At 46.2% G+C, this 13,546-nt stretch overlaps 1 protein-coding gene across 1 annotated transcript; it reads right to left on the reverse strand.

Moving 5' to 3' along the window:
• Positions 1-608: 608 nt before the first annotated feature.
• LOC119381570 (ganglioside GM2 activator) lies at positions 609-9,643 on the reverse strand. The gene is made up of 5 exons (XM_049412828.1): positions 9,564-9,643; positions 7,794-8,004; positions 6,337-6,504; positions 2,892-3,047; positions 609-834 (listed from the first exon to the last, which is right to left on the reverse strand). The coding sequence occupies exons 1-5, from the start codon at positions 9,641-9,643 to the stop codon at positions 685-687; spliced, it is 765 nt and encodes a 254-aa protein (XP_049268785.1). The 3' UTR covers positions 609-684.
• Positions 9,644-13,546: the final 3,903 nt, after the last annotated feature.

Below are 13,546 nucleotides of genomic sequence, written 5' to 3' on the forward strand. Positions count from 1 at the left end.
ATACACACATAGTGGGTACACTGTTGTCATGAATGTGCTGTTGAAGAGGGCGGAAACGAGTGTGCGTGTGTGTGAGTGTGCGTGTCGAGTGTGCGAGACCTGGCGACTGAACATAATGACAGGCGAAACAGAGCGCGATGAGGATGGGGCCGGATATCGCTATCGCGTTCAACTCTTAAATGCGAACCTTTAGCGTCCCCCACCTTTTTGTTTGCGCGTGTGCCTGTGCGCGTGTGTCACATCAGACGCAGTTATTCAAATAGCAAGCTTATTTCCTTCAGGACGCACGGTTTGATTTTCGGAACCAAGTCAGATTGTCAATTTATTCATTGATTGATTATCTCAATGCGCGTGGATTTTGCTCGTTCGTTTGCTTATTTGCTCATCAATTATTCACACACCGCTATTTCGATCATCCATTAATTTTTCTCGATGATGAGTAAGCACAGAGAGCACGCAGCTTGACTGATAGCGTAACTATTAAATGATAGCTCACAGTCTCTGAAACGCTTTATTCCGTTCACGCATACTAAAAAAAAAAAAGAATATTTACACTCTTTTGAACACTTAACACTGTAGTCTTCTTTGTGTCTTCCTGGAGTAGAAGCACGTTCGTGTATAAGATGAGTGGACTCCGGGCTAAGCGAACAAAACGTAGCAACGTAAAACATCTTGAGATCGACGTCACTTCAGTGACAACGTGAAGTGTACACAGAAAAGGGGTTCACTCCGACTTCTGGCTTTCACAGTGACTTGGTAGTCTCCCGACGTTATCCAATCCGGAAGTAGCAGCGCCGGCACTTCGAACTCCTTGTTACGTACAGAATAGTCCCCCTGAAAGAAAAAAAAAACGACAAGCAAGGCTTCACCTTAAGAGTTGCACAATATTTTCCGAACGTCTAAGATTTTCTTTTGTACAAGTGCCTATGTTGACAAGATCTGAGTAGGCCATTGCATTTATTCTGTATTGATTGTTTTCGTAGGCTATATGCACGATGACTTTGTATTACCTGATGAGATACTCTAATGTGGCATACATTAGCTGAAGATATATTCTAAAGTAGTGTGTTCAGATCCCACCGAAGGAAAAGGCGATTTTTCGTCCACTTCAATTCATTTCAGTTTTACGTCACAGTTAGTACATTACAGTTAAAAGACAACAATTAACGCTCTCTGTGTTTTACCTGGCCTAATTGTCTGTTCGATTCAATTGGTTTTGTCAAACATATAAACAAGCCCCTCGGAAAAAATTCCCATTCTTTGGTTCATTAGCTGAAGTGTCATTTATAGTGACGTAAGAGCCAAATGTTAGGCAAGAAATATCTGTATTGCGTTGTAATCTAAAAAACTTACAAGCGTATTAGACTTCCAAATATTTACGGTTCCTAACATTTTCGTTAGAGAATATTAAAGCCAATCACGATACGGGACACATCATTAGCGAAGCAGGATGTCCGATGGAAAAACGCAATTATGAAAGAGAAGCACTGTGAACACGGGTCTGGTTGCCGCAGGATGGCTGGTGTTCCTATGATACGGTTGATGCAATCAGCATTGTTTGAAAACTATTTTCACAATATGTTTTCGGATGAGGACGTTCTTGGGAATATCGGCCAGAATGTCTGATACTGGTGACAACGCTGAGACGTCATTACATTTGTACTCTACTAGCAGGGACGTGAGAACTGAGCATATCGTGAACTTCTAGTAATGACTTATTATAACTTACGCAAAATGAAATCGCAGCCGCGTTTACAAAGTAGATGTATCATAGCTAACAGCAGACATGTGGTTGAGCACATCGTGTAGCTGATGATGAGTAAGCGCACTTCATATTTTCTAGCATATACATGTACCAACAGGTCGACGTCTGCACAATGTTCATTAAGGTGTTACACCAGCAGGTAAACATCACCAGGATTTCGGGGCCTGTGCACGTAGCGCCATCTCTCGTCGGTAACAGCGGTGGCCTGCCGTAATTGAATGGGAAATAGGCGAAAAAATATCTGACGAAAAAATGCTAGTTAGCAAAAACAATTCCCGGTTCTATACAGCAGAGACTTATTTGAACATTCTTTAAAATTACAGTGTCCAACCACAAAGCGCGTGGCTTCCCAGAGTGTTTATTATTTTAGAATGGGGCCCCATGTGTTTCTAATGGGCGGTGTTGAATTTTCCCGGGAAGCCACGCGCTTTGCAATGCGATGATGTAATTTTACCGAAACGTTCCAGTGGGTCTCTGCTGTATAGAGCCCGGAGTCGTTTTTGATAAATAGCTTTCTTCGCGAGATACGATTTTTTCCCCCACCTATTTCCCGTTCAGTTATGGCAGGATGCCGTTGCTGCCGCCGAGAGATGGCGCCACGTACAGATGTTCCCAAATCCTATGAATGATTCTAATGGACTTGCACAATTTCTTTGTTTCTGTCATAAATAAGGGGGAGGGAGGGGAGCACCATATATGCACTCAAAGTCGCCGTTCGATAAGTACACAGATCGATATTCCTTTCTAGCGTGTCGCAAGAAGTGCTTTCTTGCGACACGAAATAAGACAAGCGTATAAACAGCGGTATAATGCATCAGCAAGTACAAAAAATAACATATCAGGAGCAAAAGAACGAAGAAAAGAAAATAGCAGTGTATATTGATGTTACATATTAAATATTTTAATCGAAGTTGATGAATTAAATTTGTTACTTATTTGACAGTTTTTCGCCTGCTAAGGGGTGTGATATCTAGAAGTCAAACACAAAATAAATTGTTGTGACGGCTAAAGCTACTTATCTTCCGCCTTTAGTTAACTATCTAGAGTGATCGTGTTTCACAGTGTACACTATTCCGGAAAGCTCCTACACACCGGTACTGCGCGATAAATGAAGTTTTGCGTTTACCTCTTTTATAGGGCATCCGCACGGCAGCCCCAAGAAATCGTAGAACAGAGGGCAGTCCTGGACGTCGCAAATGTCGTCGTAGTCGCAGGAACCAAAGTCATTGACGCAGGGAACTGTGACCCACAAGTAGACCTTCTTTTTCATGATGATGTTCACCTGAACAAAGAACGTAGAGAAAGTGAATGCTAAAGGAATACTTAGAACAGCGTTTAGAATAAACAAAATTGCTATTAGGACGGACGTTCTGAGGGAACATTGCGGCGTCTTTCGTGTATGCGCGAAGCATCAGCTGCTCATAGCTTACACCGGAAACACTAGCCGACAGTAGCCAAAAGTTAGGCAACGATTAATCATTGCTAGCGAACATTAGATTATATGCATGCAGTGAAATACAGTGGAATGGTTTAACATCCGTAACGGCTCCTTACTTAACATCGGTAACGGCTTTCCGATGGAAATTTTTGTCGACATTTATCACTATTCTAGTCCACATTTCGTCTTGATTTATTGTCTTATATGATAGTTATTATGTATATGATTATGTATATTATATGATTGTTATTATTCCGAAGCTCCAGTTTATAGCCAACAAGATGCTTCGGATCCGAATTGGAAGAGGATGAGAAAGTTTCCAATCTTTATGGTACATGTAACGTGCCGAACCAGATAATGAGAGCCGCAGCGGAGGACTGCGGGTAAATTTTTACTATCAAGGTTTCTTGACTGTGGACTTACACCTAAATACACTTAATTTATTATTATTATTATTATTTTCCATATAAACCCTGCGGGAATGCGGTTGTCGTTACCAAAAATCAAACCTGTGACATCTAAGAAGTACTTGTTGCTGGGCTAGTTGGTTCATCGTAAAGAGGGAAAATCTAGACGCCTTTAAAACCACGAAAGAAGAACGAGGAAGAACAGGGAAAGAGCGTCACTCGCAACTGATTTATTCACAGAAGAAACGGAGAGAATATATATACGCCGCACCACACATGCGCACACCACACTGCATCACCTAGTCACTACACATAAAAAAAAACACGAGGTCAATAGAAAGGCATATCTAATCGAGCAACGACGAGCAAAATTGGAACTGAGACATGCGCAAAACCAATGATGTGTCACTTACACACAAGTCGCCTTTCTTCTTTATCCAAAAAGCGTCCATTAATTCCCGGGCCAGAGCATCTGAGCTTTTGGCAAGAACAGAAACGATTGAAAACCTCGCCTCACAAGAACAGGAATGGCAATGTACAGGAAAATGTATGGCCGAATTATTTCGAGGTGACAGTTCATGTTCTCTAACTCTGACGTTCAAACACCGATTAGTTTGGCCGATGTAAACCCGACCACAACTAAGTGGGATTTCATACACCACGCCCACCGAGAAAACCACATACTTCGAAGCGTGTTTCTTCCCTCAAGTGGAGGCCCTCGGTGGTTTAGAAATGCGTGGACATAGGCCAGCCAACTTACGTGGCGCAGAAAGAACTGCAGGCACATTGTACCTGTTAGCCACGTTCGTAAAGTTGTGCGCTACCATATGAACATAAGGTACGACCATAGGGGTTTTGACCATGGGCTGCCTGCTTTTTCTTGTACCCTTCAACTTTTGAAGGAGGGTTTCGGCAACGGATACAACGACAGGGTTAGGATAGCCAGCTGAATGCAGCCGCCTGACTTGATCCATGTAACTATCGTGCATACTGTGAGGACAAGATTTCACCAGCGCTCTTCGAGACACATGGTCGTAACGGCCCTTTTAACAAGTTTAGAATGGGCCACATTAAAAGGTAACAGCTCTTTGCGCGAACGTGGGCGACATGCGCGTGTGCGGAACGAGTGCAGTGTGCGCATGTGTGTTGCGACGTATATATATTCTCTCCGTTTCTTCTGAGAATAAATCAGTTGCGAGTGACGCTCTTTCCCTGTGCTTCTTCGTTCTTCTTTCAGTGTTTTAGGCGTCTAGGTTTTCCCCCTCTCTGTGAGATATAGCTCAGCAACGGAATTAAAACGGCTTGTAACTTCAAGTAACATTCGAGTATTTTAGCACCAAGTTCTCAGCCTCCGCTACTTCTCGTTCGTTGGTTCGCCACATTAGTCACTTCGGACGAAGGACATTAGTCCTTCGCAGTGCACACTACATAGACGTGATTCTCTCCAATTGTGTATCACTGCACCTGGAGATGTCCACACCCACCGGCTTACCCCCCTATTCTTTCACCCTCACATTCCTCCTGGGAGGCTGCGCCGACCAGCTCAGAGCCGAAGGAGCAGCGTCGGCTGATGCAGCGGGCACGGGGAATGGCGCGAGCCAATTGGGACCTGAACTAAGGACTTCACCCTACGAGGAAGACCTCTTATTCTTGCACAAATAAAAGTGTTTTTTTTTTCTCTCTCTCCAACTGTTGCATTCTCTTGAAAATGCTAAAATATTAGAGACGCAGTGAGAGCAGCGTGCTAGAATGTAGCTACGGAAGCGAGAAATTTGAATCTGATCCCACCGGGCACGCCGTTGGTTCACCTCCTTGCAATCCTCCTTGTTCCTCTTTTTCGACGAAGCTGCTGTACTCACGCAAAAGCAAAGCAATGCCTTTCAGAAAAACCTGACAATGGGATAGTTGGTTAAACATGATAAACTTTCTTTGCGCAAACTACGACAAGCACTGGACACTGCGAAGAAATACACATCCAGAACAAACATCAGTGCAAACTATGGACTGTTTAATGGAGTGATGAACATGAGTAATATACAGAGACTACACGCATGCGCAGAGATGCCCTAGAGTTACTGTATATGCTACCTTTAGGTAGCAGAGTTGCGCATAAGTCTGGCTAACAACCACAGCTATATGTGGCGAAGACGCACTCCGTTTTTGCAGGCGACATGCCTAGCAGGTCACCGATCGACACGTTTGGCGTGTCGAAGACCAGTGATTAACATTACTGTGAATGACTAGTGTCAATTCAGTTCGCTGCAGCGCCGCCATCGAGAAATACGAAAATTGGCCCGAGCGTCAGCTTCTCCGCAATGCATAGTTGCTAGCGGCGTTTGGAAGACAGGTGCGCAACTCTGCTACCTAAAGGTCGCATATACAGTAACTCTAAGATGTCCTAGCTACCGACGCCATCTAGCCTCGTTGGTCAGCCTGTTTCCTTTTGGCTGAAAGACGGAGCGCTTACACACGCGCCTCGTGCAGCCATTTTGATAGTCTATAGGCTTGGACGACCTTGTTTTGTAGGCTTTTTTTCGGTAACTAAGGTATCTCTGCGATTGCGCGTAGTCTCTGCATTTAACGCCTGTTCATCACCGCATTAAACAGTTGATAGCTTGCGCTGATAGGTTCTGTACGTGTCTTTCTTAGCAGTGTTTTGTACTTTTTGTAGTTTGAGCGATAAACGTTAATAAGTTTCAGGCGCCGCCGGTGCGCTGCGTGTTTACCTTGATGGGCGCGGTGACGTTTCTGGACACCTTGATGGCCGACGTGACGAACACGGAGCCCGGAAAGCTGAGCGGGTCCGGCCTGAGGCGCAGCTCTTCGTACTGCACCGCGTCGTAGCGCGAGCCGCAGTTCCGCACGGAGTACTTCCGCACCGAGTCGCCCCATTTCTGGAAGGCCAGGAGCCACTGACGCCAGGTCACACACCGGAACACTTTAGAGTGAACCACTACTATACGTGCATAAGCACACGCTCTCCCTTACGCGGTCACTGTGTAACACTTAAGCTATTCAAATTCTGAAATCTGCATGAATGAAAGTAAGGAACACCACTCTTCTTAAGTAATAATAGATGAACATAACCCGGATATCAGGTGGACTGGAAACATTATACGCTAAGCTATTGTTATGTCATTTCCTTTTGCTACGCGCCTTCATGCATATTTATAGCTTCAAAGCCGCATTTACCCAAGCAATATATGAAAAGCCCAAGAAAAATACATTTTAGTTCTGCAATCTCGAGTTTTCTCAATTTTGTCAAAGTACGCGTCACAGAACTTGCTGCAATGCAAATAAGACAGAAGCTTAGGGAGATGTGGAGGTTTGAAGAGATGAAAAATCGTCGAGCAAAAAATGTCACCAGCCGACGCATCGACAAGGGGACTTGCATTCGTCAATTCCAATGTCGAAACGTTCGCTTCAACTACATTTCTTGTTGGACGATTTCTTATTGCTGTAATAGTATTAACGAAAGAAAGGCTCGTTTTTCTTTGCTAGATACAACAATAATGAGAACTAACAGACAAGAAAGGCAAGGAAAGTATAGGGAATATTATTTGTAGTAATTATGATTAAATGCGAAGTGGACGAAAAAATAACTTGCCGCCGGCAGGGAATGAACCTGCGACCTTCGAATAACGCGTCCGATGCTCCATGCCACTGAGCTATGGCGGCGGTCATCCTCAGGTCCACATTATGGGGTATATATGCGCATTTAAACCTAGGTGTGTTAGTCAGCGCCGCTAGTAGCCATGACGGCGAGTGTGGAGCACTCTTTTTCTGCGTGCTGGCGTCACGAAGCACGTGATTTTTTTACGAGCTGGCAGCTGACCAATAAACCCTCGCATGCAACGGAAAGCAATCCAGTCTGCCAGAACGAGATCCTCGCTATGAATGAAGGAAAGAAGGGGGATCTTAAGGGCTCGTTTTTCTCTGCTAGACACAACTTTCTGTCGCTTTCCAGTCTGTTAGTTCTAATTAATGTTGTGTAATAGTAATAGAACTTTATGTCATGAACAACATTTCGCAATGCAAGCGCAATAACGATTTCGGTTAGTCTGTTTTCTCAAGCGCGGCTCAAGAACTGCTGTTCTACATGTGACACTAATGACACGCTGCGTGTCCTTACGGGAAAGTGATTATAGTAGTAAATGGTGTTGTGAAGTAATGATGTACTCACAGCTTGGGGAAGGTCTGGAATGTACCGCTCTGGAACCTGGGGCGTGGACAACAGGAGGAGGTACCTTTCCCAAGTGACGTCGCGAATCTTTTGAACGTCTACGCTGTGGTTGAACGCTTTCAACGCAGGGCCGAACGGATTTTTCGCCACTGCTTCAGGTAGGAGGGCAAGCAGTAAGGTAACCGCTACAACAGGTGATATCACGGAATTCCTGTTGGAATGAACAAAGAAGGTGTCTAAAACAGAAACGGAGGAAGAGAAACAAGAACATCGTAACATTTTCCAGCGCTTGTGGTGACAAATATTGCTACCATCGAGAAGTATGCAGCAGCGTAATCCCATGCGGATAATAAAGAAGTCGCGAGATGCTTGCTACACTGTTACCTACGGGTAATGCATGTAAGACCCGTGTATAATCCTTTTGACGAGTGTCATTTGGGCGTGGCATTAAAAGTGAAAGAATTGAGGAAAGCTGCGCAGATCACGCGCGCAGTGTTACATGAGGCCACCCTCGCCTTGTACAAAAGACAGGAGCTCGTTTAGCCGCCTCATGCAAATGACAATCAAGTAGGCAGGACGGGGCACTCCAGTGGCATAACGTTTTTCGAATTGTTGAGTACAGCTCCGCGTGAAACGAGTCGCCTTCCTTATACTGCAGGGAATAAAATAAACCTGAATATGAAGCCATGTTTTTCTACACGTTTTTTTTTTTTAAGTTCTAGTTCTCGATGCCCATTCGAGTTGCAGTCTCCTTAGTTCTAGTTTACTTGCGTTTCTTGCAGTATTTGCTTCCGTACTGTTGCCACTGCTAATCTGTCGTCATTCTGTTTCACGTATGTCCTAAAGGGAAACCCCAACAATCACTACGGTGCATCTCAGTTCCTATATATACAGTTGACATGTCTCCAATTGCTGGGACGGGTTTTTCAGGGTCAAGTATGCTATGTTCTTTTGAATAGCACTGCATGTACATACACTGCACCCAACTTTTATCTTTCTCCTTTTTTGCCACAGCCTCGTTCAAAAGGTAGCCGTGCTCTCATCAAACACAGGCTGCATTAAACGCTCATCGCCTCTCTTCGTGCTCTGCTCAGGAGCTCTGTAACAAGGGCACACGCATTGGAAGAACGAAAGAAGATAATTTAAGGGAAGAGAATTCAACCAACAAACAACAAAGCTGAGGAAGGTATAGAGGACGTTTTTTTTTTTTTGTCTTTCAACTTACTGTACTCATTATGATATGAACAGGAAGAAATTAAAGTGGACGAGAAGATAAGTTGCCACCGGTAAGGGCCGAAAACCTGCAAACTTCAAATAGCGCGCTTGATGGTCCACCCATTGAGCTGCGGTGGCGGTCGTCCTCCCGTCCACATTATCGGGTGTTTTTGAGCATGTAAACTTGGGATTTAGTCAGCGCCGTTCGTAGCCATGACGGCGAGTGTGCAACACTCATTTTTGCCAGCTGACGCCACCTAGCCCGCGATCTTTTAACGAGTTGGCAGCTGACCAATAAGCCCTGGCATACCACACTGGTTATGAATGAATGAAAGAAGATCATTTAAGGGCTCGTTTTTCTTTGTTAGCCACAACCTCAATGAAAACTAACAGACAATGAAGCCAATGATAGGGGACGCTATTTCTAGTCTGAACTTATTATAGTCATTATGGTGTAAATAAGAAGAAATTAAGCGGACGAAAAGAGAACTTGCTGCCACACACGCATTGGAAGCGGTACAAGAGCACCGATCATCGTAAGGCATTGACACGTACCTGGCAGTGATTCCGACGGACCTCTGTCTGGTGTCTTCGCAAGTTATCTTCCGCTGCCGCCGGCCCTGGTCGGCCGCCATCTCTACGGCGGCACAGCAGCAGAAGCAGCGGCGGCGCGGGCGTACTCACTCCTTCTTGACGGTAGCCGAACGGCGACCGTGTGCGATGTCCGCGACTGTGGCTCGCGCTGATCTCGTGCAGCGCTGACCTAACGCGTCTGCTGCGACGCCGACGGTACACGTCCGTGTCACACACTATGGTTGCCCCGACGCTCGCGCAGCCGCCTCGCTTTCCGACCTCCGGTAGCGACGAGAGGATGAGGAGGAGGTAGAAGCGTCGGTACAATATTTGCCTAATGATGGAAGTAAGAGCAAGGAGAGAGGGAATCGTAGGGGGAGCCGCTTGCCCACCGCCGAAAAAGTGCGGCGCCAGCCCGACCGACGCCTCTCAGTGAGTGTGCGTGTGTGTGTGCGTTTGCTAGCCCCCGAACGACACGTATAGAATGCAGACGCTCCATGAAGAAGAGAGCTTCGCGAACACGGATACGCGACAGCGAAGAAGCCTCCTCGTGCAGCAGAATCCGGGTATCAGTGTGGCCCCCACCGAACTCGATGAGAGCCTGTTCTCGAAAAGGGAGCGGTGCCCTCTTCCCCCTTATACAACCACCTCCGTCCGAAAAATAAAGCGCAGAAACAGGACCATTGGTTTTGCCGATGTTGCTGCGATCGCTCCTTAAAGTTGGTTTTCTTTTCTTTCTTTCGGTGGCCGGGCCGTCGGATCGGACGAAGGCTTGCGACTTTCGAAGATTCAGAAAAAAAAAAAAGGCGGACAAGGGCGGCGTGCGCTGCGCTTACTTTTGCTGACCCCGAAAACGGCCAGCACGGTGCGAACCTGCTTTCAGAAAGGATACGCTAGGCAAGGACGTCTACGTAATGTTCCGTGGAAAGTGTGCCCATTTTAATTTTTTTAGGGGGGGGGGGGGGGTAAAAGCAAATACGAGTGTATCAGCGTGTGTCTAGGTGGCTGGAAGGGTGCGGGACTCCCGAATAAATCGAAAAACGAGTGTCTAGATCCTTGATCTTATGTTAGCTTATATGACCTCTCTAGTATCAGTCGTTATTAAGGAGATCACTTCGTGCTTGCCTCATGAAACCAAACGCGAAAATTGACCGTCGGCGTCAACAGAAGCGATGCAAAAATTCATCATGCGATGACATCACAATATGACGTCATCGTGACATCATCGCGTTGCATCGCGGCTTGCTCATAGGTGGGCCAATCTCGGAGGCATCTAAAGTGCAGAAAACTTGCAATGCCTCCGATCCCGGAGGCGGTGCAAAACCACGCTAGGTGCAGAAAGCTATCGGAAGCGGGAGGATCAGTACAGATGAGTGAAGAAAAAGATCGTTTTTACCTTCTACTCATCTTAGGCGAATGCATAAGGGATCCTGTGAGTTTTTCTTTTCACCACAGGGAAAAGGGGAGGGTATCCTGCAAGAGTCGATTGAGTGGACTGTTCATATCAGCGAGCATGGACTGGACAGGGCTCTAGAGGCGACAACCAGGCGATTAGTGACCGTCGGCTCTAGAGTTCTGTCGAATCATCGTGGGCTCACCCGCTGAAAAGGTCAATCGGCGAACTTAGTGGACTCTAACAGAATAAACTCCCGCAACTGACTTCACTCCACCTTCTGCAGAAAAAGGACATTTATTGTAATATCTGACTCGTAAATATACAGCGCCGTCAGCTTTATTCAGTGTTATTGAATATTATATGTGTCGTTCACAGTTTCGATAAAGATTTGTGGGCTTCATGCATTGAAATTTGTTCGATTGCTGCAGAAGTTTGGTGATCTTCAATTATGGAACGAGAGAAACAATCTCGTTCGGATATAGTTCGTTGGCTTGGGGAGTTTCACGTCCCAGAGCGACTCAGGCTATGAGGGACGCCGCTGTGAATGACCGGAAAACTCTGACTAGCTGGAGTTCTTTAACGCGCACTGAAATCACACTGTACGCAGGTCCTTAGCACTTCACGTCCATCAAAATGCGGCCGCAGCGGTCGGGATCGAACCCGCGTTTTCCGGGTCAGCAGCCGAGCACCGTATAACCACCGCGCCACCGCGGTGCCTATTTGTTCGGCGCAGCTTCCTTTCTATTACGTAATAAAAAAAAGAGTGTGATAAGAAATTTCACGCACTAGTAGGTAATTGGGGCGTCGTCATCGTTAAAGCAGGAAAACAAGATTGAAGGCAACGTCAAACAAATAAAGAAAACTAAGCAACGATCTCACTAACAGAGAGGGCAACAACACCATCGCCAGGCCGGAAACAATACACGAAAAAATAACCGATTAACATGTAAGCAAACAACAATAACAAGCGTGACAAGCGAAGGCTTCATGTACTAATGGGTTATCCGCACGTTGGTAAGCTGACGCGCTAGCGAGATATTAATGTCCAAACGTACAAAACCGAGCTATGCAAAACATTCTCAGGTGGTCGCGTACAAACAAACGATTCTGGTAACGCGTGAGCAGATCCATGTCAGATGAGGCACTATTTGGATCGCGAGCGCGTCCGGGTGTTTGCTTCTCGTCCCTATGGTTCCGCCGAGGACCAAGGCAAGCGTGACGCGACGCGCTGCCGGCCCCAAAACCGGGTTTTTCTACTTTTTCCTCTTCTCTTCGCTGGTAGCACGTAGCACGCGTCGCAGCTACCGTTGCATGACGTTGCCCTGGCTGCAGAACGCTCCTGGTCTTACAATGATCATTCAATTAAACAGGTCTCGTCACTCTGTACTGATTGCGACATCGATGCACATATAAATCCACACGAATTCTGGAAGCGCACCCTAAAGGACCACAATAACGATTGTCATCCATCCATCCATACAGGAGACAAGAGAGAGATAGAGAGAGAGAAAAATTGGGGGACGCTTAAGCTTCGCTTTTAAGAGTTGAACGCGATAGCGATATCTTGCCCCTAGTGCGCACTTCGAACACTACGAGTGTTTAACCGAATGCGCGCACTAAGGTGTGTGCCTTATGTAATGGGTAGCATGCTTTAAACCAGGAGCAATTATGCGCGAGAACCTTTTTTCGAAGTTGCGATGCACCCACTACGTGGTCTTATGGGAATACGCGCAGTAATGTGTGTGTATTTTGTAATGGGTGGCTGTCTTTAAACCACCAAGTCGTTATGATATTGACATGGTGTGACGCCCGATGGCAATGTACGCCTGTACCACGCGATATTACTGCGATATTACGTATCGTACTATGACACCTGTATACAGGACGCGTATTTTTGGGAAGCATGAAAGTTACATTTAATGCAGCTCTAAGCAGAGGCTTGGCTGTGTGGTAGAACATCTGCTTACCACGCAGACGGCCTGGGTTCGATTCTCACTCGGACCCAACATTTTTATTATTTATTTTCTTTCCAGCTTTTTCGATTTTTCGGTCACGGACAAGATGATGATATTTCGCTCACAACCAACGGCGCCGACGCCGACGGCGGAATTTCTGCGATACGAGCTCTTTAACGCTATCGCGTTAAAAACGTTTATTGTGAGCAAGCGCACTGTGCGCCCAAGCTGAGCGGCCTCTTCATACCAGGTAGCCGCGGGCCTTCACCATCTCTCGTGCCCGTTGAACCAGGCTGCGCTGATTCTTCAGGTCAGGGTCTGATAGCTTGGCCTCCCACTGCTCTTCGGTTAGTGAGCGGAGCTAGGATTTTAACGCGTTAGCGTTAAAGAGCTCATTTCGCAGAAATTCTGGTGTCGTTGTCGGCGCCGGCATCGGTGTCGTTGGTTGTGAACGAAAAAGCCTCACCTTGCACGTGCCCGAAAAATCGAAAAAGATGCCAATCGAATACATAATAATAAAAACCTTCGGTTCGAGTGGGAATCCAACCCAGGCCTCATGCGTGGCAAGCAGGTGTTCTACCACAGAGCCCCGCCACTGCTGGAAACTGCTTCGA

Source organism: Rhipicephalus sanguineus, chromosome 2 (assembly GCF_013339695.2).
Source record: "Rhipicephalus sanguineus isolate Rsan-2018 chromosome 2, BIME_Rsan_1.4, whole genome shotgun sequence".
Classification (NCBI taxonomy): Eukaryota; Metazoa; Arthropoda; class Arachnida; order Ixodida; family Ixodidae; genus Rhipicephalus; species Rhipicephalus sanguineus.

Bases quoted from the DNA above. Each gene is read 5' to 3' on its own strand.
- LOC119381570 (XM_049412828.1), bottom strand. From the start codon at position 9,643: ATGGCGGCCGACCAGGGCCGGCGGCAGCGGAAGATAACTTGCGAAGAC. The intron at 8,005-9,563 runs GTACGTGTCAAT...TCATTCCAACAG, and splicing joins TCCGTCGGAATCACTGCCAG to GAATTCCGTGATATCACCTG. The intron at 3,048-6,336 runs GTAAACACGCAG...TTCTTTGTTCAG, and splicing joins ACGTCACCGCGCCCATCAAG to GTGAACATCATCATGAAAAA.